We start from the raw sequence: 26,676 nt of genomic DNA, 5'->3' as shown, positions 1-26,676 counted from the left end.
ACAATGTACGCTATTCTGGTGATGGGTACAACCAAAAGCCCTGACTTTAGCACTATACAATTCATCCATGTAACAAAAAAAATTTGTACCCCCTAAATCTATTGAAATTAAAAAAAAAAAAAAAGAGAGAGACAGAGAGAGATCCAGATGAACTACTTTTCCTCCCATCTTAGCTTCCCATTCATTTGGGAACTAGAGTGTACAGATCTCTAGAGGAGACACCCTGGAGGGCCATAGGCCCTGGCAGAAATACTCTTGCTGATCCAGGCCATGAAGAAACAGGAGACACAATATAGATCTGACTCTCTTCATCTTCATGTGTCTTTTTTTTTTTTAAAGTCAGGAATAGGAATCTGAGATGTGCTCTTTTTTGTACTTGCTAACATCGACTCATTTTTCCCGCATTTCAGGACCTAGAACTCTCTACCTCACACTACCGAAGGAAATACAGTAGAAGAATTGACTGGTTTCTTGTAACATCTCACGAATACTGCTTATTGCCACGTGTGGGCCAGAGTCGACAGAGATTACAATTTCTGTCAAGGTCAGAAGGAAATTAGATTGACACAGCAGATCCTGACAGGCAGGATTTCCTTTCCAAAAGCCGTTTAGAGAATTAAGTAACTTAAAAGCAATTAATTTTTGATGACAACATTAAAAAATTCACAGGTAAATTTTGACCTATTAACAACGATTACTTTTCCAGCCTTGAATTCTCCCTGCAGCTTGGGGGAATCGTCTCTTCTCTAACTTCAGTTTCCCTCCTTCTCCACATAGTCCTTTGTGAGCAGGAGGGAGATCTTAGTTAATATAAAAGAGGCAGCTCCAGTGCAGCCCAGAAATAAAATGCTGTAGAATAAAACAACGCTGTGTGCGTTTCTAAGCCTCTTTATCTGCAAAGTACTTTTGTGCCTATTATCTTGGTTGAGCCTCACAAGAATCTGAGGTAGGTAGAGAAAAATATAATTAACCCTGTATCACACACACAAAGAAAGGAGAATTTGAAAGAGGCCTATCCCAGGTCACCAAGTTTCTGTCTGAGAGGCAGGCAAGTTCTCAAAACCAGACTCCTGTTTCCCAGGCAGAGGGCTCTTTCTGCAGCCACCAGGACTTTTACTTGGCTCTCCATTAAGAACAGCAGGAACTTCCGTTCTAAAACAAAGGACATAAATGTGGCCAACAGATTGCCCCACATCTCTGACATTTCAAGGTCTTGGCAATTTTCATCTTTCTTTGTTTAACTGTATAAGGCATGCATGGAAGAGAAGCCAGTGACTTAAGTCTTAAAATGGTGCATAAACAATAGGGTACAATGAGAATAAGCCCCTTTCGTCTATGGGCAAACAGCAGAATTGTCACTTAATAGTCTTGGTTAAGGGCTGGAATCCTATTCATTCTAGCCTGAAGAGAAGGAAAAATTCCCCTCTTCTTTCCCGTTTTCAAAAGTGGAAAGAAAGGAACACTTCCGATTTCCTAACCATAAAAGATGACTGACAAATGGCCCTGTGAAAGTTGCTAAATCCCTAGACTGATGCACATATTAGGGCACTGCAGAGTGTTGGAGCCAAAGCCACCTTCTGGTCTTGATGGGGCCTGCCCGGCAGGTAGGTCACAGCAGTCACTGGGCAGGAATGCTGGGTAGTCCCCACACAGATTTCCCCCTACTGCTGTCTACATGTCAGGACCCATTTTCCGCCCCGAGGCTAAGTGTTGATCTGCTGCTTTTGTTGTTTCATTCATACTGTTATCCTCTTTAAGGTAATGTAACCAACAGGTGACCCTGAACTAGCAATAGGTCAGCAAAGACTTCAGGGGCTCTTAGCCTTCCCTTTCATGGTCACACACAGACCACACAAGCAGGAAAGACTTGGATGCAAATTGTGTGTAGATACTTTGATAGGCTCAGATGCGAGCATGGGAAGATCCCCACAGGATGAATTATTAAACAATAACAAAAAACTTGTTAGTGGGACTACTGTTGGTGCGAGTAACCTACCAAGAATATTTTAAAGAGTGAGACCTTCTTGTCTCCAAATATTTCTTCTATTAGTAAACCGTATTGCCTCAGATTTTATTTAATCATTTAAACTTCATTCCTTTGGATTAAATAGCTTCCTTATTAAAAATGCAAAATAATCCCAGGAAAGGCAACACAATAGGAAGCTTCCATCTACCCGTTAGTAAATATTAATACACCTGCTACCTACTGTTTGTAGGCAGGGAAAGTGTGAGAAAGATTTGAAGGTAGGGCAATTTCTGAAATCTGATTACTTTCTAGTGATGGTCAAACTTGGGTAAGGACCTGTAGAGGGAAGTTTTAAATGACGGGAGAAGTGTTACAGAGCCAAACGCTACTTTGCACTTCAACTTGCAAAAGGATGTTTTCTTTCTTTCCATTTCTTCAGAAAACAGGGTGATATGCAAATAAGAACCATAGACAAAAATACCTTTTGGAGTAAAACAATATACAGGAAATGCTTTGTATCAGTGGATTTTTGGCAACTCAATGAACTAAAGTAACACAGAAACAAAGACAGTTTGAAACAGGAGATGCCAAGACTTCTACAGTTATGTATTAACTAAGGTTACTCATTCCATCTAAATAGTTCATTGGAACGCCAAGGTTGGTTTAATTGGTGAATAAGCTTTCAGTTTACACAGTCACCCTACCAGGAAAACCTGCAATAACTGACTCTACCCTCCTGCGTTACTGATAAAACAAACAGACTGAATTCTCCAGAAAAGGGTGCTCCAGACAGTAACAGTCTCCAGAAACTTTCTTGAAGGGTGAAATTAACAAAGTAAAGTCTAGAAATGTGATCTCAAGGAAGGAAAAGTTCCAGGTTTGTGGGAAGTTATTTTAAAAGATGAAAGAAGAGAAAATTTAGATATTCTTAATGAAGGAGACTCTCTTTACAATTCTGTAATCATTAAAGTATTAAAACCATTCCAGTGATTTAATTAATTTAATTTGCCACATGAATGTTCAAACTCGTTAAAGCATGCCCAAGAGTTAGCTAGCCTCATAATATTGACAAACATAAATCAGGAAGCCTGGGTCTGAGACTGTAACTTCATGTTTAAATTATTAGCAGATCATTCCTCAAGTGCTACAAGTCAATTCCTACTACATCAAATCCAACAAGAGGGAAATTAAGTTACATTTTCTTCCTAAAGGGAATACTATATTTCAATTAGACTGTCGGTTTACTCTCTTGCAAGTCCATAAGTCGAAATGAATGCAAAAATCTATTTCAAAACTTGTAAAGAAAAGAGAAAACCAGGTGCTTTACTATCCGGTGTTCTTTCTCATACATACTCAAGTAGAATCCAAATGAATGCTTTAATTTATTCCAAACTGGAATAGAGGAGTGAGATGAGAAGAAAAAAGTATGAAGACACTGAAAATAAAAATAACAGCCGAATAAAATGCTGAAACATCTCAGTATAATTATGTTGTTATCTTTAAAGAAAGGACCCCTTTCCAAATGGCATCTTGTATCTCCTGAGCCAGGGATTCTTGCAGCTGGTGATTTTTAGAAAACAACTGTAATATCTGCGCGAATCTACTTAAAGAGATCTAATTATAAAAGGTAAAGATTTCTGCTTTTTAAAGTAGGCTACAAAGCTTGATTTTGGGGGGAAAAAAAGGACATAAGAATGATTTGGAAAGATGAGTAACTTCTAAAGCAAACAACGAAGGGCCGTCAAAGAAACATCTGTACGAACTTGGATCTTTGTCCTGGAGTAGGACAGGATGATCACACTTTTTACTGGACAGAAAGGCTACTCACGAGGGTTGGCTTTTGTCTTGGGAAAATGAAAGAATATGATGTACTCATTCAAAAATAACAAGAAAAGAATAGCAACCAACATTTATTCACTCCTTACCATGAAAGATACTGGTTCTAAATGCTTTACCTATATTATCTTATTTCGTTTCATAACCACCCTATCAGGTAGTTACTATAATTATCCTCACTTGGAACAGAGAGGTTATTAACTTGTCCACGCTATTAAATGTTAAGAATCAAGATCGAAACTTAGGAAGTTATGACTATAGGGTCACAGTGCACACCTCTGACAGAGGTAAAATGCACTCCAAGGTTAAGTCCATATGTCAAATTCTTATTTATCTGCCCAGTGGCTGCCACTGTAGATGGTCCCACCTCTCTACTTTGGTACTGGCAACCCCACCACAGCAGTTAACATAGTGATAAATATATCTCTTTAAAGATACTCATATATTTATAAGTGACTTTTTTTATATTATTTCATTTGAGCCTCTCAATAGCTCTATGAAAATAACCGTTGCTGGGTGGATTATAACTCCATCTCCACTAAATGTTTAAAAAAAAAAAAAGACAGTCTCTCATTTCTTCCTCTGAATTGCCTGTAATATCTACCTTTTCTCACCATTCTCACAGACAATCCTCTAATCAAAGTGCTCCTCTCTTTGTGCCAAGGAACACCACAACCACCCCCTAGCTATCTCCCTGGCTCCAGGCTCTCTTTTCTTCAGCATCTTTCATGCCCCTGCCAAACATACCTACACATCTTTCAACACGCTACTTCCTGTAGGAATCTATGGTGATTCCCAAATGGCCATCATGTCAGTCTAGACTCTCTGTGGTACTTCCCCAAGGTAGTAGCCAACATAACCTCTTCAGGGAGACGGGTTAAGTCTCAGTTCTCCATCCTCATCACATGCATCCCACTTCTGTTCTGTTCTCACGCTTCCTTTCTTTTCTGGGGACATCTTTTTTCCTTCTTTCTCACATGTAACCCTTCATCTGAGATCCACTGTCATCTATTGGCTCAACAACATCCTAATGGGTCTCTCTGCTTCAAGATTTGTCCCCTTCTAAGTTATCCTTCATGGAGTGACCAAAGAGATTTTGCTAAAATGTAATTATGATTAATTCTTCCCTCCTTGAAGTCTTTCAATGGTTCCCATTTAAAGTCAACAGAGGCCAGACGTGGTGGCTTACGTTGGTAATCCCAGCAATTTGACAGGCCGAGGCAGGAGGATCACTTGAGGCCAGGAGTTTGAGACCAGCCTGGGCAACACAGTGAGATCTCTGTCTCCACAAAAAATAAAAAAATTATCTGGATGTGGTGGAGCACACCTCTAGTCCCAGCTACTTGGAAGGCTGAGACGAGAGGATCGCTTGAGCCCAGGAGTTCAAGGCCAATCTGGGCAACATAGGCAGCCTGTAAAATGGCATCCATTGATCCCCTTCTCCTGGTATTCATGCCCTGTGTAATTCCTTCCCCTTGAGTGGAAGCTGAATTTAGTGACTCACTTCTAACAAACAGAGTATGACAAAAGTAATAGGAAGTCAATTTTGAAATTAGTTTACAAAGTTACATCTTGCTTGTCCTTCCTTTCTCTCTTGCTTGAGTGCTCTCATGGAACGTAGAGGTCATGCTGGGAGCTGCCCCATGGAGAAGCCCATGTGGCAAGGAATAAAGGGTGGCCACTGGTCAACAGTCAGCAAGGAGCTGAGGCCTTCAGTCCGGCAGCCTGCAAACAACTGAATCCTGCCAACCAAGACAGTGAGAGCTTGAAAATGGCTCTGTCCTTAGCTGATTCTTCCCTGCGACCACACCCCAGCCAACACCTTGACTGCAGCCTTGTGACAGACCCTCGGGCAGAGGAACCCAGCTAAGCCCGGTCTGGGCTTCTGACCTGTAAAGACTGCGATATAGATGTTTGTTGTTTTAATCTACTACATTTTGAGGTAATTTGTTCTACAGCTACAGACAACTAATAGAGAATGAAGTATTAAAGATAAGGAGAGAAAATCAATGGAACAGAAAACTAAAAACAATACAGAAAATCAATTAAACTAAAAGCTGGTTCTTTGAAAAAGAAAGTTAATACAATTGATAAACCCCTAACTAGATCACTCAGGTAAAAAATAAAAGAGAAGACACAAATTACTAATATCAGGAATGAAAGAGGGGATAGACAACACAACAAATCCTATAAACATTAAAATGATAATAAAGGAATATTATGAATAATTTTATGCTAATAAATTCAACAACTTAGATGAAATGGACAAATTCCTTGAAAAACACAGATTAACAAAAATGACTCCAAAAGAAACAGAAAATCTGAATAACCCTATATCTTCTACAGAAATTGAATTTAAAAAGTTTCACACATAGAGGACTATCAGATGGCTTAACAGGTGAATTCAATACAATTTTAGAAAATAGACGAGGAGCCACTTTTCAAATTGTTTTATGAAGCCAGCACTGTCCTAATACCAAAAGCAAAGATACCATAAGGAAAACATATACCAAAAACAAAACCCCAAAACAAAAAACAAACAAAAAAACTACATACCAGTAGCCCTCATACAAAAAGATGCAAAAATTTTTAACAAAGTATTATCAAACAAATCAGCAATATATAAAAATAACAGTACACTAGGACCAAATGGGGTTTAGCTAAGAATGCAAGGTTGGTGTCACATGAGAAAATCAATCAACGTAACTCACCGTGTTAACAGAAAAAAGGTTTGAAAAATCATAGGATCATCTAAATAGGTGTATCTAATCTCAATACATATTTATGATTTAGAGAAAAGCTCTCTGCAAAATTGGAATAGATAGGAGCCTCCTCAATTTGATAAGGGATAGCAACAGAAAAATTACAGCTAACATCATATTTAAAGGTGAAAGACTAAAGGCTTTGCCCCTAAGATCAGAAACAATGCAAGAAAAATTAAAGAAGATCTGTTATAGAGTGAATGTTTATGTTCCCCTAAAATTCATATGTTGAGATCCTAACCCCCAATGTGATAGCATTAGGAGGTAGAGCCTTTAGGAAGTAATTAGGTCATGATGTTGGAGCCACCATGAATGGGATTTGTCCCCTTATAAAAGGAACTCCAAAGAGCTCTCTTGTCCTTATTGCACCACGAGGCTACAACAAGGAGACAGCAGTCCACGACCCAGAAGAGGGACCTCACCAGAACCCGATCATGCTGGCACCCTGATCTTGGAATTCAGCTGCCAAAACTGTGAAAAATACATTTCTGTTGTTTATAAACCACCCGGTCTACGGTATTTTTGGATGGCCACCCAAACTGACTAAGACAAACTACATAAATGGAAAAATATATCATGTTCATAAGTTACAAAGCACAATAATGTTAAGCTGTCTATTCTCCCCAAACCGTCTTGTAGATTCAATGCAATCCCAATCAAAATCCCAGCAGGCTTTTTTTGGGTAGAAATTAATAATCTGATTCTAATATTTATAGAGAAATATAAAGGACCAGGAATAGAAAAAATATTTTTGAAAAAGAAAAACAAAGCTGGAAAACTTAACCATGATTTAAACACTTACTATAAAGCTACAATAATCAAAATGATGTGACAGTGGCACAGGTACAGACATGTATTAATAAATAAATGGAAGAGAATAAATCAAGAAATAGACCCATGTGCATATAAGCAATTCAATTGGGAAATAATCACCTTTGCAACAAATGATGGTAGAATAACTGGATATCCATACGAAAAAAACAAATGAACTTTTCAACCCTAATTATTCACCAAACACAAAAATTAAATTGAAATGGATCAGAGACCTAAACACTATTATTAAAGCTAAGATTATTAAAGTTCTAAAATAAAAGATAGGGCCGGGCGTGGTGGCTCACGCCTGTAATCCTAGCACTTGGGAGGCCGAGGCGGGTGGATCGTTTGAGCTCAGGAGTTCGAGACCAGCCTGAGCAAGAGCGAGACCCCATCTCTACTAAAAATAGAGAGAAATTATATGGACAGCTAAAAAATATATATATATAGAAAAAATTAGCCGGGCATGGTGGTGCATGCCTGTAGTCCCAACTACTTGGGAGGCTGAGACAGGAGGATCCCTTGAGCTCAGGAGTTTGAGGTTGCTGTGAGCTAGGCTGACGCCACGGCACTCACTCTAGCCTGGGCAACAAAGTGAGACTCTGTCTCAAAAAAAAAATAAAATAAAATAAAATAAAAGATAGGAGAAAATTGTCTCAACCTTAAGGTAAGCAAAAATTTCTTAGGATACAAAAAGCATGAACTTTCTATCTAAAAAAAACCATAAAATGGACTTCATAAAAAGTGATGTCTTGAGTAGCACTGTGTGCATGGAAGACAGAAGAGGACCTAGGGCAAGACCCTGGGGGACTCTAACATTGAGGGATCTAGTAGCAGGGGAAGAGCCAGCAAAGAAAACTGAGGCAGTGTAGCCATGAGGCAGGAGGAAAATCAGGCAAGCCCATTGTCAGGGAGGCCTGGCAAGGAAGGTATTTCAAAAAGAAGGAGTGGTCACACATATCAAAATGTTACTGGGCAGTTGAGTAACATGAGGATGAAGAATTGATCACTGGCTTTGTCAATACTTAGTTTGATAAGGGAATGTTGGGGATGAACGTCCCATTACTTGGGACTTGGGAAGAGCATGGGAAGGGAGGAAGTAGAGCCGGCAAGTATAGACGACTCCTTTTTTTTTTTTTTTTTTTTTTGAGGCAGGGTCTTGATCTGTCTCCCGGGCTAGAGTGTAGTGGCATCATCATAGCTCACTGCAACCTCAAACTCCTGGGCTCAAGCAATCCTCCTGCCTAGGCCTCCCAAGGTGCTAGGATTACAGGTGTGAGCCACTGTGCCCGGCCACACACAACTTTTTCCAAGAGTTTTACTCTGGAGGAGACCAGAGAATTAGAGCTATAGTTGGAAGAAGATATGGGGTCAAGAGAGATTCTACTACATACAAGGAACCTTACAACTCAATAATAAGAAGAGAAATAGCCCAATTAAAAAATGGAAAAAGATCTCAACAGTTACTTCACAAAAGAGATACATAAACAGAAAATAAGTATATGAAAAGATGCTCGGTATAATTAGTCATCAGGAAAATACATACTAAACCCACAATGAATTGCTTTGATGAAAGTACCTCTGAACACTTTTCCATCTGGTAACTGAGGGAAAAAAAAAATGAAAGGAAAAAACCCACAATGAGATACCACTATTGACCCATTAAAATGGCTAAAACTAAAAAAAAACCATTGATACCAAGTGTTAGAGAAGATACAGAGCAAGTGGAACTCTCATACACGGCCAGTCATAATGTAAAATGGTACAACTACTTTGGAAAACAGTGGCAGTTTCTTATACACCTGGTGTATGACCCAGCAATTCCACTCCTAGGTATTGACATGAAAAAAATATATATATACATTCACACAAAGATTTGTACCAGCACATTCATAGCAGCTAAACTGATAATAGCTCAAAACTGGAAACAACCTGAATGTCCATCAACAGGCAAACATATGAACAAATCGTGGTATATTCATTCAAAGCAATACCATTTAGCAGTTAACAAGTACTGAACTACTGATATATGCAATGTGGATAAATCTCAAAAACATTATGCTGAAGAAAAGAAGTCAGACACAAAAGGGCATATACTGCATGATTCCATTTGCATGAAACTCTAGAAAAGACAAATGTGATCTAAAATAACAGGAAACATATCTGTGGTTACCTGGGATGGGATGTGGAATGGGAGAGTAACTAGGTATAAGGAAACTTTTTGACATGATGAAAATGTTCTATATTTTGATAGTGGTGATGGTTACATGGGTTTATATCAAACCTCGTTGAAATGTACACTTAACAATGGGACCATTTTATTGTATGTAAATTATACCTTGATAAAGTTGATTTCAAAGAAAGCAAATTCCCCAGTATTCCACCTCCTAGATCCATGTGGGCACTCAATAAATAGTAAATAATAAAGTACTTATTTTCTTTAATTTTTAATCCTTAAAATTTTTTAAATCTTTCTTTTTCACTTAGGCAAAAATAAAAATTTATTGAGCCCTCACTGTGTGCCAAACATTACTCTAAGTATTACCTTACTTAATCCTTACAATCGCCCTATAAATAGTGCTATTAATATCCTCATTTTATACATGAGGACACTGAGGCACCTAGAGGTTAAGAAACATTCTTATGATCACACAGCCAATGAGAAGCAGTTCAGGATTTGAACCCAGGCAGCGCAAGTCTAGGGCCTATCTCTTAACTACTACTCTCAGTTTATACAGCCTAGAGCAACTTCCTTCAAGTTTTTGGTTCAATTCTTAGTGCCACCACTTACCACTTAGACAAACTGCTGAGCCACAGTTTGCTCATCTATAAAGTGGGTATAACAACAGCCTCTTTATAGGATTTATTGGGAAGGTAAGATGAGATATATGTTGACAACCTGGTACACAGTAGACATTTAACGAGCGTCAACACACTTCCTTCTCTGCTTGACTTTCCTCTTCTTTTTGTGCTTGCTGCTGCGCAAGTATGAAACTCTCATTCCAGCTCCACTGACAGTGGAGGCCCAACATAGCTCCAGTGGAAGAAGACCAAGCAGTGGTAGGAAAAAGGACACTGTTGCTGCCAGTCTCTTAGAGGGCGTCTGGATATTTGCTAAATTTCTAAACAGGGACTAACTAGTTCTTCTCAGCCCCTCAACTGCCCTCATCGTGCTCGTATAACAAACCTCCAGGTGCACACACACACTCTGGTTTCAAAGTCACACTGCTCCCCATCCCATTCCAGATAGATGGAACAGGAAAACTCACCTAACGCCCTGACAATTCGCATCAGGACTTCCCCAACTTTCATTCTGGTCTCTGACGTGTGCTTGTCTTTGCCACCGTCATATTGAGCCAACAGGTCCGGCAAGATTTTCTCAGGGTACACGTCTGAGAGCAGGGCAACCCCTGGGGTTAAAAACAAAAAGAAAGGATTCATTACTGCTTAGGATTGAAAGGCAAATAAACCGAGACATCCTGTGATGGGATGAACACTGAGACATTGAGACCCACCTCTGTAATCCTACCAGCAAGGGCTGCCCTTTATTTGGAGAGACGACACATGGAGTGGAAAGAACGTGGGCCTGGGAGTTCGGGCTCCTGGTTTTCTCCAGTCCAGTCTGATACGATCTCTAAGGTCACTCCCAGCACTGACATTCTACAATCTATGGATTATACACTCTTGAAGCAGAGGCTAGATGATGACAAATCATGGCAGGGATTCATTCAACAGCAAGAGAAGACTGAATGGAAGGCCCTCTAGGGACCCTCCAGATCCTGGGACTGTCCATTTGTCCCTGCCAACAGGGACAATTCTAGTCAGTAACCAACACAACTGAAGCGCAGCAGTGCCTACTGCCTGTGCAGGAGCTCTCCGTGCCAGTATCATTTCTCTCCGCGAAACTGCCAACGATGAGAGCCATTTCCACAAGGAAACATTTCCAGAGCATTCTGGGCATGATCAACACTAGACCTAAGCTTATGGCTGAGTTCCCTGATCAACAGAACTAGGGAAGATCCTGCCCGTGAATCCCCGTCCTCGGACTCGCTGATCCCTGGTCCCATCCATGCCAGCACCTCCTAAATGTGTAAACTGCAACAGTGTTGTCGTGATCTGAGCCAAACCCTGTACTGAGGAAGCTTTAAATATGACCCAAGACAGAATCAGAACAAAACCCCTGGTCTCAAAACTATATAAATACAAATTTCATTATTCAGGGGCAGGCAAAGGGGTTACATACTTTAAAGGGAACAAAACAAAACAAAATAAAGAAGGAAATGGGGGTTCTGGAACATATCCAGGATGAGAATGCTTCTCACCACCTGTATCTCGACTGCTCTGGTCCACATCTCTGGTCTGGACTTTCCCAATAATTCCCTAACTGGTTTCCCTGCTTCTACCCTTTTCTCTTATTGCAGCTGGAATGATCCAGTTTCCATCATAAGTCAGGCCCCTTCATTCTTCTGCCTCACTGTTCTTTAAAATATGTAACCCCTTTTCGCCCCCTCAGTGGTTTCCCTTCTCCCCTGAATATGAGCGGTCCCCATCCCCCGTCTGCCTTTGTTCTCTCCCTCACTCACTGTCTCCAGCAACTCTGTGGCCTCGCTATTCTGCAGGAGACAGCGAGCTGCTCCTGGCCCGTGTCACTGCCTCCCTGCCCCTCTGCCTGGCTGCTGCTCCTGCCCTGGGTAGGTTTGTTCCCAAACCCCCATCATCTCTCCGTTCACAAGTCACATCTATCACACATAAAAGGGCAGCCTCCTCCCCTGCCACTCTTTATCCCTCTCCCCCTGCTTCAATTTTCTTCTTAGCACTTCATATTACGTGACATGTTATGTATGTCCCTATTTATTGTCTGCTTTCCTCCTTGGACTGAATGTGAGCTCTACAAAGTCAAGGATTTCGTTCCGTTCCCTGCTGTATGCCCGATGCCTAGAGCAGTGCCAGCACACGGCAGGTGCTCACTAATTACTTGTTAAATGAATGAATGCCTAAATAAAACGGGTGAAGATACAGTCTTGATATAAATTTCAGGAATTAAGAAACAGAAGCAGGGGAGGGAGTAATATAAATGCGTGAGAAATCCATAATTATTTTTCATCAGAGTTTACCATTCTCCTGTTTAAACTGATAGCCTTGCAGGCGAAGTCTACATACTGTTTTCTGTGTCACAGCTTGTGATTCCATTCTCTTATAAATCATATACACGCTCTCTCCTCAGCCGGCTCCTTCTCCGCCACATCTGGTGAGCTGTGAAGGCAGCGTGCCTGCTGAGGGCTGCACCTGTCCGCCCATCTTCTTTCCTGCCCTCCCCACCCCCACCTTTTCTTTGCTTCCAAAGAGCCTGGCATGTGGCCCTAAGCCACGCCTTCCTGGATGTGGGCTCCAATTTTATACAAGCAGAAGTTCTGCTCTTGAGGGAGTTTCAGGTTGTGGCAGAACCTTGTTGGCAAAATGAGACATCGTGTTGTAGTTTGATCTAGCGTGAAATGATGGAGAAGTCCTGGGAAGTTCAAGGTGGAATAGCTGGCTTGACAAAAGGGTAAATGAATTGTCTACTAAGGGAGAGAAAGGAAACAGCTTCCACATTCTAAAAGAGCCCCAAAAGAAAAATGAATTGGTAGACGGTAACTGCAATTCTGGCAGGTGTTGTATCACCGATATATTACAAGGCCTGGTATATATTATAGATCTGCAGCTATCATAACCACTTTTTCATCAGAAGTTCAGAAATCTAATGGATTTGCTTCCTTTTAGGAATGTAGTTGTGACTTTATAATGGAAAATGGGATTTGCTTTATAAATCCCATTTAGCTTTTCTTTTTTTTCCTTTTGTTTTGAGATAGGGTCTCTCTCTGTCACCCAGGCTGGAGTGCAGTGGGTGTGATCACAGCTCACTGTAACCTTGAACTCTTGGACTCAAGCAATCCTCCCATCTCAGCCCCCCAAGTAGCTGGGACTACAGGCATGTGCCACCAAGCCCAGCCAATTTTTTAAATATTTTGAATAGATGGGGTCTTGCTATGTTGCCCAGGCTGGTCTTTCACCCCTGGCCTCAAGTGATCCTCCTACCTCATACTTCCAAAGTGCTGAGATTACAGGTGTGAGCCACCATACCCAGCCCATACCTAGCTTTTCTGAAATCTATCTATTACCTAAGTCCCTGCTACGTTGTTTGTTCCTATCTTCTCTCATTAATCCTTAGCAGAGGACAGTTACTTAGTTATATGAACATATTTGGCCACATTAGCTCTTAACTTCCTCTCCGCAGTGGGCAGAAGTGTGGTTGCACACAGCATCTACTCTTCTGATAATATCACCCTCGTGTTCCTTTGGAGAAATATCCCTTCCCCGCTCTCAGTCTGTGTGGTTTGAGTGGGCTAACTAATCACTTTCTCTTCCTCCAGGTATAAAGTTCTATCCTAGGCTGGCCCATAGGATATTCCATCCCATCCTCACTACAATGGCTGGGTAAGGAACAGGGAAGGAGATTGGATCCTGGAACCCATATTGAAACTACTAGGAAAGATAAGCTTTCCACTTCCCCCCTGCCCAGCGCTGAAGATATTAACCTGGAACTTCCAGTGGCCACCATGTGGAAAAGCCCACCCCAGAACGGCACCAACACAGGAGAGTCAAGCCGAAAGAGAGGGAGAGAAAAAGGAAGACATCTGACGGCATCCTTTAAGCCCCTGGATCCAGCTGTACTTCTACCCACTAGACTTTCAGGATATATAAGCCAACAAATACCCTTTTATGCTTATGCCAGTTTGAATTTTTTTCAACCAAAGGAATCAGATTAAACAATTTTTTTTTTCAGATTTTTTTTGTTTTGCTTTTCCTATAATGCCAAACTTTAAACTCTATCAGGGAGCTTAAAGTTCTCCCAATCTTCCAGAAAAATGTTGCCAATACAAAGTACAGTTTCCTCGCTTCCCACAGTCCCAGGTATAACAGCAATTGTTTATCTTCCTGCTCCACATTCTGCTGCCAAGTCCCCACCCCCACCCCCCGCCCCACGACTGTTTGAGTTTTAGCTTCTAGGATACAGTCGCCACCTAAGAGTTCATAAACCCCTGCAGGATAATGGCAGTTCCCTCCTTACCCACAAAGCAGTGAGAAGAATCATATATAATGCTTAATACCATACAAAAACTAAAGGGATGAGATTGTGTGGGGCTGCTTTAGTGTCTTATTTGAAAAGTTTTCTAAACTTCGACACACTGGGGAAGCATGGCCGTCATCTTCACGTGACCCTTGGCCCCTCACACTGGATAATTCCTCTGTAATTTGAAAATAGGGTAATTTCTGGGCCCGAACAGGCTTCAAGGAAACATGACACATCAATCTGGCAATAAGAACGAAATGATGGTGTGAGAGAGAACTCCTCCTGCTCTGATCGTAGGAAGATAACTATGCATCTCAGGATATGATGCAACAGATGAGATACACAGAAAGCAAAAGTGAACCCAAGCTGGCGAGAGTTCACAAAAGCATTCTGACCTCTGTTTTGGGGCAAAGCATAGGATACAGGAAAGTCAACTCAACTGAAAAATTAATATTAAAAGAACTTCATGTAACAAAGCAGAGACAATCAACTTTCTAAAATAACTGGTTTTCTCCCCCAAAGACTTTCATTATAAAGCCAGAAACATATTTTGATCAAAACAGTGCTGACTTCAAGATGATCCTCTGCACGCCACTCAGTGATTTTGCAGACCTGCAGCAGTAAAAGCAGTTCAGGTGTCACCTCCCTTTACGCGGTGCTCTTGCATTACAGGAAAGATAGTCCGATTCTAGGTGTCTTTGCTGACTGGCTCTACCCCAGGAACCTGCTAAGCCATCCCCACTTCAGAACTAACCTGCCTCATTCTTCCTGGGCAGATAACAACCTTCTAAAATACTTAACATCAACCTGGGAAACCACCTACTCGCTCAAACCTCATAGGTATTGAGGTTTAAAACTATAAGAAACACAAAAACCCACATATTGTACAATTCCATTTACACGAAATATCCAGAATAGGCAAATCTATATAGAGAAAAAATAGATGTAGCGGTTACCTAGGGCTGTGGGAGTTGGGAGAAGTAAATGGGGAGGGACCAATGATGGATATGGAGTTTCTTTCTGGGGTGATAAAAACACCCTAAAATTGACAGTGGTAATAGTTATACACTATGAAAATATAGTAAAAACCACTGAACTGTTCAATTTAAACGGACGAATTGTATGGTATGTGAATGATATCTCAAAAAGTTGTTATAAAAATATATGAAAATATCTACTATCTACCCTTTTAGGTTTTTAGAATAGAAGAAAAAGGGAGAAAATAGAATAATATAGCACATCTTAAATGTAAAGGGAAATCTACAGCCAAGAGCAAAGTATATCAGCTTTCTCTTGTATCCAAATCTGTTTTGGTTGTCTCTGCAGGGTGAGAGTACAAGAAAGGGGAAAAATGACTTATTTGTGATGTGAGTGAGGAAAAAAAATCAAGCATTTGACATTTTTCATAGAAGGTCTTGCATTTGTACAAACATGTTGTATTACATTTAAAAATCTAAATTCTGTAGTGAGCCAGAAATTCAGCTCTAGAAATTTATCCTAATAGATATATTAGCACATGCAGAAAATGACTTATGTACAAAATCATCACTGTAGCACTATTTGTCATGGAAAAGACTGGAAACAAAGTACACGGTCATCAATAGAGAATTGATTAAATTATGGTCATTCATGCAATGGAATATAACGTATCCATTGAAAAAATGAAGTTTTTAAAGAACTCTTATGGAATGAACTCTAAGATCTATTGTTAAGTGAGAAGCAAGGTCCAGAACAGTGTATACAGAATTCAACTATTTGTGTACAAAGGGGAAATACTCATCAAATATTTCTGAAAGGATACACAAGAAACTAGTGATAGTTTCTGGGGAGGGAAACTGGATAGGGATAGATATGAGAGAGACTTTTTATTATCTATCTTTAAGTACGTTTTTAATTTTGACTTTTAATTTTGTTTTTTTAGTTGACAAATAATAATTGTACATATTCATGGGATAAACAGTGATGTTTCAATACATATAAATGTATAGTGATCAGATCAGTGTGATCAGCATATCCATCACCTCAAACATTTATCGTTTCTTTGTGCTGGGAATGTTTTGAATTTTGAACCACATAAATGTATTACCTATCAAATATAAACAAATAAAATATAAGTTTTTAAAACATCTGTGATAAAGGCCATGGTCATTTAAAATAGAACAGCCTCTTCTAGAGGTGAAAATGTAAAAACAAAAATTTGCAACCAAACATGGCAAAATGACCAGCAACGTTTGTATCCTCTTCTTCCTAAAATCCCACTAAAGTGACAGATAAGGTACCAAAAAGGTATAAACCCACAAGCAAGGAAAAAGAGAATGGAATAGGTTTCAAAGGCTGAAGTCTGGGTAAAGAGAAGAAACCTGGAACAAAATAATATGTGTTTAATAGAGCTGTTGGATCATTTGGAAAAATTTAGCAATAAGTACATAGAAAACTAAGCAAATGTACAAGAAAGACTGATCACGGCGCTAGGCTCAGCAATGAATAACATCCCGTAGTCAGCAGTCAACGCTGCCCAATGATGTAGCCAAAAATTGTTATGGGAAATGGCAGGAGAAGGAGTTTGAGCGCGTGTGTACCTGTGCATGTGTACTACGTCCACATCTAACATACAGAAAATGAGTAGATCATGTCCAAAGTTTTCTAAATCAAGAGAAATCTGTGTAAGCATTTTGTTTAGAAATGGGGAAGTAATTACCAGAAGAAACCACATTAAAAAGGCGTGTATGTGCATGTGTGTGAGAGAGGAAAAAAATGGTAATCTCTGGGGATTGGAACTGGGAGGTAAGAAGTAGGGCAAGGGACAAGCTTTTTGACTCTTTAAAAACTATGTTCAAATAACTAATAAAATAAGTTTGTTTAAAAAACTATAACAAAGAAAATGTATACTAATGTGTAGTGGAGGCTCTAGTTCCAAAGAACAATGAGTGATGGTTAATAGAAGCAGTCAGGCACAAAGAAATTTTCCTTCTGATTAAGAAAAGATCATCAGCAGTCTGTGATGGTCCTATCTTGCAGCTCTAAGTCACAAAGATAAGAAAGGAAGAACTCCAAAGAGAAGGAAATACCACCCTTTAGTGGGATACTTCGGCTGTTATATTTGAGACCTCTTATTATGATGGAAACTAACAATAATTTCAGCTCTAGGAATCCAGGAAGTTACACAAACTGGGGAAGTTGGTTATTAAATCAAGGAAGTGTGGGGAACTCAACTGAATAGCTGGGCTGTCTTTGTAATTAGAATAAATGATAACGTCTAGAATGCCAATTTGATGTTTAGTTTCTCTAAAGCTCCAAAGCTGTGTTAACTGTGGACAAGCCCCAACACATTTATAAAGATTCAGGATGAGTAAATATTACTCAAGCCTGAGGAAAAAACAGGGTTAGACTAATGAGCTGGGGTGGCTAACAGCAGAGGATTTGTAAGAACCGTACCTGGTGTTTCTCTCTTTAAATCAAGATCCAAATAACATATTTGAACACTAAGATAATGCAAACATATTTGTTTAAATTGTTTTCTAATTCCCATTTTGGAGGGGAAAAAATAAAAATGTCTGAATAATCTATATATACTGATAGCCATATTTATTGAAAGCTACTTGGGTCATGAAATATTAATAAATAAAAACGTGACAGCAAAGACACTGAGTGTTTCAATATGCCACTGTCCTAAATACCTTACACGAATTCATCCATTAAATGCTCCCGAGAATCCTTTGAAGTAGGTACTATTAATATTCCTTGAGGGAGAAACTGAAGAACAGAGAAGTGAAAAACACGGCCCAGGATCACAGAGCTGCCACGGGGCAGAGCAGAACGGCCAAGCTGCCTGCCCAACCACTCTGCTACACCACAGCCCACCTGCCAGCAGTGCCTAGCAGAAAGTAACTACCAGAACAGTACTAGCTTTGCAAATCCTACCCCTAAAGATAGCAAACCTTACATGTTCAAGGACATAACATCGGCCTCACTCCATAAAATTTCCTTTCGGATGGACCCCAAGGTCGGCATATGGAGAGGCACTCTGCACTCTGCATCCCACAGGAACAGCCAGGCATCCTGCACTGGGTCTGGCTGGGCTTCAAAGGGATTGCTTTGCTCCTAGCTGGTATCTTTATTTAGCGTGTGAAAAAGGGAGGTAGTAATGTTGATGAAATTCAGGAACGATTCTAACTTGAGGTGCTGCCTGCCAACATTAGTGATGACAGTAAAGTCATAGAAAAGGAAATGGAGCTGGGCTTGTAGTGGCTCATGCCTGTAATCCTAGCAATCTTGGAGGCCCAGGCGGGAGGACTGTTTGAGGCCAGGAGTTCAAGAGCGAGACCCTATCTCTACAAAAAATAGAAAAAAATTAGCCAGATGTGGTGGTGTGTGCCTGTAGTCCCAGCTACTCAGGAGGCTGAGGCGGGAGGATCGCTTGAGCTCAGGAGTTTGAGGCTGCAGTGAGCTATGATGACGCCACTGCACTCTAACCTGAGCGACAGAGCAACAGAATGAGACCCTATCTCAACAACAGCAACAACAACAACAAAAAGGAAAACTTGGATTTTAATGAGTTTCAGCTTTTTAATTGGCGACTCTCAAACATTTCCACTGTACAACATCTTTATGGGTTACTGCAAGCCCCCTAAATTTCTTATTCCACTCCCTCCCCAAACAAATCAAATCAAATCAAATCCAAAACAGCAGTGAAAAGCTCACATTCAGCCTCATCAGGGCTGCCTCTATTAAATACCTGTGGATGATTCCAGATGGGAAAGAGTAAGAGAGCAGAGGTCAGGAAAACTGTGCCTCCAGAACACCACGATGATGGAGGTTTCTGTTGTATGCACGAAAATAAAAACAAAGCTGTCCTAATACTCACTGCAGGCATAAGGAAGGAAGGAAAAGAAAACAGCAATTAGCGCAGCTTTGAAAGTAATCACTGCCCTCAGGATTCAGAGAAACTTACATTTCAGCTAATCTTGAGTGAGAAATAAAGAGGCAAGATGTCATTCATTGAATTCACTTTACGGAGCTTTCAAAGAGTGAAAAGCATATCAACATTCTCTTCATGCTATCAAAAGAAACATTCACCAGTAAAAAGAAAAAGGGGGGCTTCCTTGAAACCCTGGGATGGGGAGTCCTACTAGAAGGAGTAGTACCGCCTGAACTTCAGGCTCGTTTTTTTCCGAAAGTTTTCTAGTGACATTTCACCTCAAGCCTACACAAAGAGAAGCTGCAGAATCAGCAAAGCTGACTGAGGCGTCAAGTTCTCACTAGTTTAGAGACAGCCAAAGACTCCAGAGGGGAGTTGTCACCTGGCGGAAAGCTTTGGCAAGACAGGCTGATCTGGCCAGGCGTGGTGGCTCACGCCTGTAATCCTAGCACTCTGGGAGGCCGAGGTGGGAGGATCACTCGAGGTCAGGAGTTCGAGACCAGCCTGAACAAGAGCGAGACCTCCGTCTCTACTAAAAATAGAAATAAATTAGCTGGACAACTGAAAATATATAGAAAAAAATCAGCTGGGCATGGTGGTGCATGGCTGTAGTCCCAGCTACTCGGGAGGCTGAGGCAGGAGGATCGCTTGAACCCAGGAGTTTGAGGTTGCTGTGAGCTAGGCTGACACCACGGCACTCTAGCCCGGGCAACAGAGCAAGACTCTGTCTCAAAAATAAATAAATAAATAAATAAAAAGACAGGCTGATCTTTCACATCCTCCAGTGTCCTGAGAAAAGCCTGGTGGGCTAGGAGACCTGCCCTGAGCCTGGGGCACCTGGGGCACCAGCCAGTGACAGAAGCAAGGGAGAACTCTTTCTAAATTTTCCTTTTTTGCTTAATTAAGCCTAGAAGATGTCCTGATGAGATGATTAGGCAAGTCTTTGTGATAGGTGCTCCCGGCTAGCACTAGCTTAGAAAAAGTGATTGTTGTGAAATCAGCAACCATGACGTGTGGGACTTAAAACTCCAGCGTCATATGGAAATCAAACACAACTACTATAAAAAGAACCCCAAAAGGTCCCTTCTCTCCTAAAAAACATACATATACACATAAACACTCTGCCTATAATTTCAGGGGCTTACTAGACCTAGTCGGGGACCCTCTGGGGGTCCACACAAGGGTTAACTTGAATTTAACCCCTTGGGTTAAAATCCTGTGCTAAGCAGTGAATATAGGACACCTATACATAGAGGGGAAAGGAAAGCCTTTAAATAATTTGCTTCCACGATCGAAAGAACTTGATTGGTTTATTCTCTGATGATATAAATCATACCTGGTCACCGTAAGAGATTCAAATACTACAGAACAGTAAAAAGAAGAAAGTCAAATAAAAATCACTTATGGGGGATATGGGAGGATAGGGGAGTGAAAACTAAGGAGAGTAGGTTTCTTTTTAGGGTAATGAAAATATTCTAAAATTGATAGTGGTGATGGATGCACAGCTCTGTGAATATACTAAATATACTAAATGTATTACATACATTAGAAGAGTAAATTATATGGTATGTGAATTATATCTCAATAATTTTTTTTTTAATTTTTTTAAATTACCTGAAATCTGTACCTGTAGTCCCAGCTACTCGGGAGGCTGAGGCAGGAGGATCGCTTGAGCCCAGCAGTTCAAGGCTGCAGTGAGCTATAATCCCACCTGTGAACAGCCACTGGACAACAGAGCAAGACCCTGTCTCACCATTAAAAAAAAAAAAAATCACCTGAAATCTGAAATCAACACAAACATTTTGATGTACTCTCTTTGATAGACCACACTTTGAATAAATATAGACACACCCACTGTTTTTACTGTGGACTACTTTGTTTTATTTTAGCAGTCTTCTTCTTTACGGAGGAATAAGGGAGGCTTATTCCCCCAGTTGGCTTGGCTTTTACACTAGATAACCTGAGGGAGTCTAACGATGACACTTAAAACCTTATAGTAGTATTATTACTTGGAATGGCAAGACCCATAAAGGCTTTCTTTTAAAATTTACTTCAGTTAAAAAGAGGGGAAAAGGGGTCAATTTTTAAAAAGCAAAACAGTTATATAAGAGCATACAGAAGTAATTTGCAGCTATGGCATAAATCATAAAGTTTGGAAAACAGCTTTAAAATGAAGGCAATGGAAAGAATTCTTTCATGCATTCATGTATTTACGGGGTGCCTACCATGTGCCAGGTTCTGTTACTAGGTGATACAAATGTAACAGGACAGTGCCCGTCTGGGGAGAGGAGACGAATTAGCCAATGATTACAAGAGAGTGTGGCTAATACTGCATGTTCTGGCACAATGAAGGCAGAGGGATAGGGGAGTAGAAAGGGTGTGGGATGGGGTGGGGCTACCTGGAGACAGACAAGGGAGCTGTGTTGCAAAAAGCACTAAAGTTCCTCAACTGAGGGCTGCCCCTGGGACCAAGAGCCATTTGCATAATTATTCAGTGTGGAAAAGATCTCATAGTATACCTCCCGTGTATACCCTTTAGGTAATTCCCCAAAGAGAAATAACTGGCCCTAAAGGTACAAACATTTCCAAAGCTACATTCCAAAAATCTTCCAATTAATTTTCTCACCAAGAGTGCTCAAGAGTACCTGTTTCACTACACTTGGCCAGCACTGGCTATTCCCATTAAAAAAAAAATAAAACAATTTTGTTTTTTGAAGTGGCACCCAAAATCGTATTAATAAAATAACAGTATGTTATTTTAATCTGTATTTCTCTGCTATTGAAAAAGTTGAATATTTTCTTAAAATTTTATTACTTGTATGAATTCCTCTACCATAAATTGCCTATTTGTGGTTTTTATCCATTTATCTACCAGATATTTTTCTTGTCAATCTCTATGAGCTCCAACAAGCCATGATTCTTGGGTGTAAAAAAAGAGAAAAAAAAAATCTCTATGAACTCTTACGCAGTAAAGACATTAACTGTTGTTGGCTTGTCCTTTTAAAACAAACCAAAAAAAAGGTTTATTGAGATATAATTCACATACCATAAAATTCACCCTTTTAATGTGTATGATTCAGTCAGTTTTAGTACAGCATATTCACAACACAAAGTTGCGCAATCGTCACCACTAACTAATTCCAGAACATCTTCATCACTCCATAAAGAAAACTTCCAGCCATCAGCAACACTTTCCCTTTTTTGTTCAAACCCTGCAGCCCTAGGCAACCACAAATCTGTCTCTATAAATTTATGCTTGTCTTTTTTTGCTTTGTTGCCCAGGCTGGAGTACAGTGGCCCAATCGTAGCTCACTGCAGCCCTGAATTCCTGGGCCCAAGCAATCCTCCCACCTCAGCCTCCATAGTACCAAGGACTACAGGAGTGAGCCACCACACCTGGCTAATTATTTATTTATCGTAGAGATGGGGGTCTTCAACTCCTGGCCTCAAGTGATCCTCCTGCCTCAGCCTCCCAAAATGCTGGTATTATAGGCATGAGCCACCGTGTGCCCAGCCCTGTGCTTGTCCTTTTTGTTGCAAATCTTTTTTCTTCAATTATATTTGCATTTTAATTAAGGTTGTTTTTGATGTAAATGAGCTTTAAAATTTTAGATAAAATCTATTAATCTTTCTTTTCTGACTTCTCCATCCAGAGACTAAATATTGTCTCTCTGTGCTGCATTCTCCATAATTTCTTCCTTTGTACTTTCTGGTCCATTAAGTCTCTCTTCTGTCTGCTGCAAAACTCATCCACTGAATTTTTATTTAAAGTTATTTTACCTTTTTTTAGATGTTCCATTTGGTTTTTCAAATCTGTTAGATCATTTTTTGTTGTTTCCTATTCCCTGAAGATACTGTCAAGCTTACCTTATATTTCTTTAAATACAGTAAGCATGGTTACTTCATAATTTGTATGTGACAATTCCAACATCTAAAGTCTTCTGGGACTTTATTTTCTTGTGCTTGGTTATTTTGTGACTATGTACTAGTTATTGGCCTTAAATAATATTATAGGGAAAGGACAAAATGGGAAGTTATTGCTTAATGGCTACAGAGTTTCTGTGTGGAGTAAGGAAAAAGTTTTAGAAATAGTGGTAATGGTTGTACAACATTATGGACATAGGCCAAGCATGGTGGTGCACACCTATAGTCCCAGCTACTCAGGAGGCTGAGACAGGAGGACTGCTTGAGCCCAGGAGTTCAAATCCACTGTGGGTAACATAGTGAGACTCCCACCTCTTAAAAACAAACAAACAAAACAAAACAAAACAAACTATGGATATAAATAATGACACTGAATTATGCATTTAAAAAGGGCTAAAATGGCATATATACATAATATAAAAAACCACAATAAAATGTTTTTAATTATTAAAAAATTAAAAATGATAATGGGGATTCTTTGGAATCTAGGATGAAGGTGCCTTCTTCCATAGGAAATATGCTTTTGTTTCTGCAAGACTCCTATAGCCACTACCAGTATAGAAACATTTAAAACTCTAATTCTCTCCTTGAGATTTCCTGAATCCCAATAATGCAAATCTGCAGGAGAAGTGGTTGGTTTAGTGATTACAGCCTCCCAGGGAAAGGTTTTCTTTCCTTATTCCCTCCTGCTCCGCTCAATGCCAAGACAGCTCTACTCCCACTGCCCTGGGGTAGGGGAGAAGGTACCTTGGATTCACCTGAAGGTTATTCCTTTGGGGTCTAAGCTTAATGTGGGAGGGTCTTCTATGTTAAAGTGTTTTAAATATGTTACCCTGTAAGACAGTTGTTTTCAGCTGAGCTATCTCCTCATTACTATAAGCGGAAGACAGAGATCCATTTTCTTATAGAATATGTACAGTTTGAATTTAAGATTTAATGTTTGAATCCACCTGACAAATACGGTGCATGTTAAGGTTTCAGTGTTCTTAGTAGCAGTTAACATATCAGATTTTCCATTTACAAACTGTCATCCTCAACAACTATTTTCACTCCTGAGTCCTTCCTTTACACTGTTGTTTCACTGACTTCAATTTGGATTGATTTTCACATTTTCATGTACAATTTTTTGACCCAGTGACCCAAACGATCCTCTCAGCAAGCCAATAAGTGTTACATGCAACTGCTTCTAATACATGCTAGTGAAAGATCAAACACCACCGTGCCACTGCAGAATCAGAGTTAAGAGGACAGCAGGGTCGCTCCATGAGCTGTCCTTTCCCTTGTATGTCCCCTGTTATGAACAGCATCTGGATAGACACAACCTGGAGGAAATTTTGCTGTTCATTTAACCATTTGGTTGCTGAATGACAAGACAAGAAAACAAAAGATACGTTCGATTTTATCTAATTAGTATTCTCTGACTTAATAATTTTGCAAACTGAATCACTTTACAAACTAAATATAGAAAAGTTGTTATTATGGTCTGGTTTCTAAGCAACCGTTTCATTAAGAAAAGCTCCACTTGGGAAAAACATCTGTTTGTCAGCAAGGTTTCTGCTGTCATCATATATTTCATGGTGAAAAAGCCATGGTCACTCCGTGCTGTAGTAATCCCCAGTTGTGAAAAGGTCAACGGGGGGGTACTACAACAGAGGGAGCCATCTGTTTCAATCTGTACCTTGTTATCATGAAACACTTCAGTTTCCCTAAACAGCCATATAATTTAAAAAGCATGCTCTTCTTATTATAAAAGCAATACATGTTCATACTAGAAAATGTGAAAAAGAATCTAAGAGGAAAGGCACAAAGGAAAATAAAAATCACCTGAGTTTTTTGATGCCTTCATGTTAGATCTCATCTGAAGATGGATTCCACGGCTAAAAAATTACCTGAAGACCACTGGCCTAAAATAACTCCGTATGTTTTTACCATTTTCATTTGCAATTAGGAGGATGTTTTTCATAATGGCTAAGGGGTGTGTGTTGGAAAACCAGGTTCGTAGATTTGTACGGATATCCAAACATTCTCAATGCATTTCATGAAGATAGGCTTAACGAGAGACTGCATTCTCTGCCAGTGGTGAGGTGAGGAAGCCTGTGTATGTGGCAGGGCACATGACATTGTATATACCTTCCTCAGAAGGCAGTAGATGGCCTAAGACCGTGAGTTTTTAAATCCTTTTTTTTTTTTTTTTAAGCAGCAGAACCTTGTGTTTACGTGAAATCTTCAGAGGGGACTCAATGAAAGAGAGAAAAGCAGAGCCATCTGGTTAGAGTGGGCTTACATGGTGCCCGAGACCACTCTCCTGTTTCCTTCCTCACTGATCCCAAGGGTCTGGAGGGCACAGGCATTCACGCAGGCATTCCTGCCCGCGGCTCCCCACTGCCACAGTCCTGCTGCTTTGCTGTGTCTGAACACTCTTCCGTCCCTGCTTAACTAGGTTAATTCTTCATCATCCACCAGATCTCGGCTAATGGGTCACTTCCTTCTTCCCCTCTCTGTCAGATAAAATGTCCCTAACACAGGCTCTGTAGCACCACATACCTTGTCTTCAGAGCACCTGTCAAAGCCACACTTTACATATGTCTGTGTGGTTATTTGATTACTAATTGTTCTCTTCCAATTGGAATCTCCATGAAGGTGGGACATGACTGTTTTTTTCCACGATACACCTAACACAGTGCCCTTAAACACAGTAGTGCTCAGTAAATATCTGTGGAGTGAATTGAATAAAAAATTTAAACCACTGAGAAAAAAACTCAATAGCCAAAGATAATATTTTACAATTCTCTTTTTGTCCCTATCTAAAGTCATGTTATCAATAATGAAAAACAAAAGTTGGACACACTGGCCAGGCCCAGTGGCTCATGCCTGTAATCCTAGCACTCTGGGATGCCAAGGCAGGAGGATCGCTTGAGCTCAGGAGTTCAAGACCAGCCTGAGCAAGATCGAGACCTGGTTTCTACTAAAAATAGAAAAATTATCTGGGCATGGTGGCATACACCTTTAGTTCTAGCTGCTTAGGAGGCTGGGGTAGGAGGATTGCTTGAGCCCAGGAGTTTGAGGCTACAGTGAGCTATGATGATACCACTGCACTCTACCAGGGGTGACAGGGCGAGACACCGTCTCAAAAAAAAAAAAAAAAAAATTGAACACAAACTACAAAAGTACTTCTAAAACAAACCTTCTTCTCCTAAGAAAGAAAACCTCAGCAGTCATGCCCTGGCAAGTGGACAGGAGAGATGACCTAATCAGGTCTTTGGTAGCTCAATGTCTGTGATTCATTCCCTGAGGGTCAGTTCATTCCCAAATTTCAAGCCTCTTCAGGGACAGCAGATATACCTCA

The 26,676-nt window shown here is 40.2% G+C and overlaps 1 protein-coding gene and 1 non-coding gene across 3 annotated transcripts in view; one reads left to right on the top strand and one right to left on the bottom strand.

Moving 5' to 3' along the window:
- Positions 1–26,676, bottom strand: part of TANGO6 (transport and golgi organization 6 homolog) — a 158,181-nt gene that overhangs the window by 48,024 nt on the left and 83,481 nt on the right. For both annotated transcript variants that reach the window (XM_069456750.1, XM_069456749.1), the window contains one exon: positions 10,647–10,787. In XM_069456750.1, coding sequence (XP_069312851.1) covers positions 10,647–10,787 — 141 coding nt within the window. The remainder of the gene's footprint in view (positions 1–10,646; positions 10,788–26,676) is intronic.
- Positions 8,932–8,991, top strand: LOC138374027 (small nucleolar RNA MBII-202). Its single transcript, XR_011231311.1, has one exon. It is a non-coding gene; the product is annotated as a small nucleolar RNA MBII-202 (small nucleolar RNA).

Source organism: Eulemur rufifrons, chromosome 23 (genome assembly GCF_041146395.1).
Source record: "Eulemur rufifrons isolate Redbay chromosome 23, OSU_ERuf_1, whole genome shotgun sequence".
In the NCBI taxonomy this organism is placed as follows: domain Eukaryota; kingdom Metazoa; phylum Chordata; class Mammalia; order Primates; family Lemuridae; genus Eulemur; species Eulemur rufifrons.
This window is presented reverse-complemented; position numbering and strand designations above follow the sequence as displayed.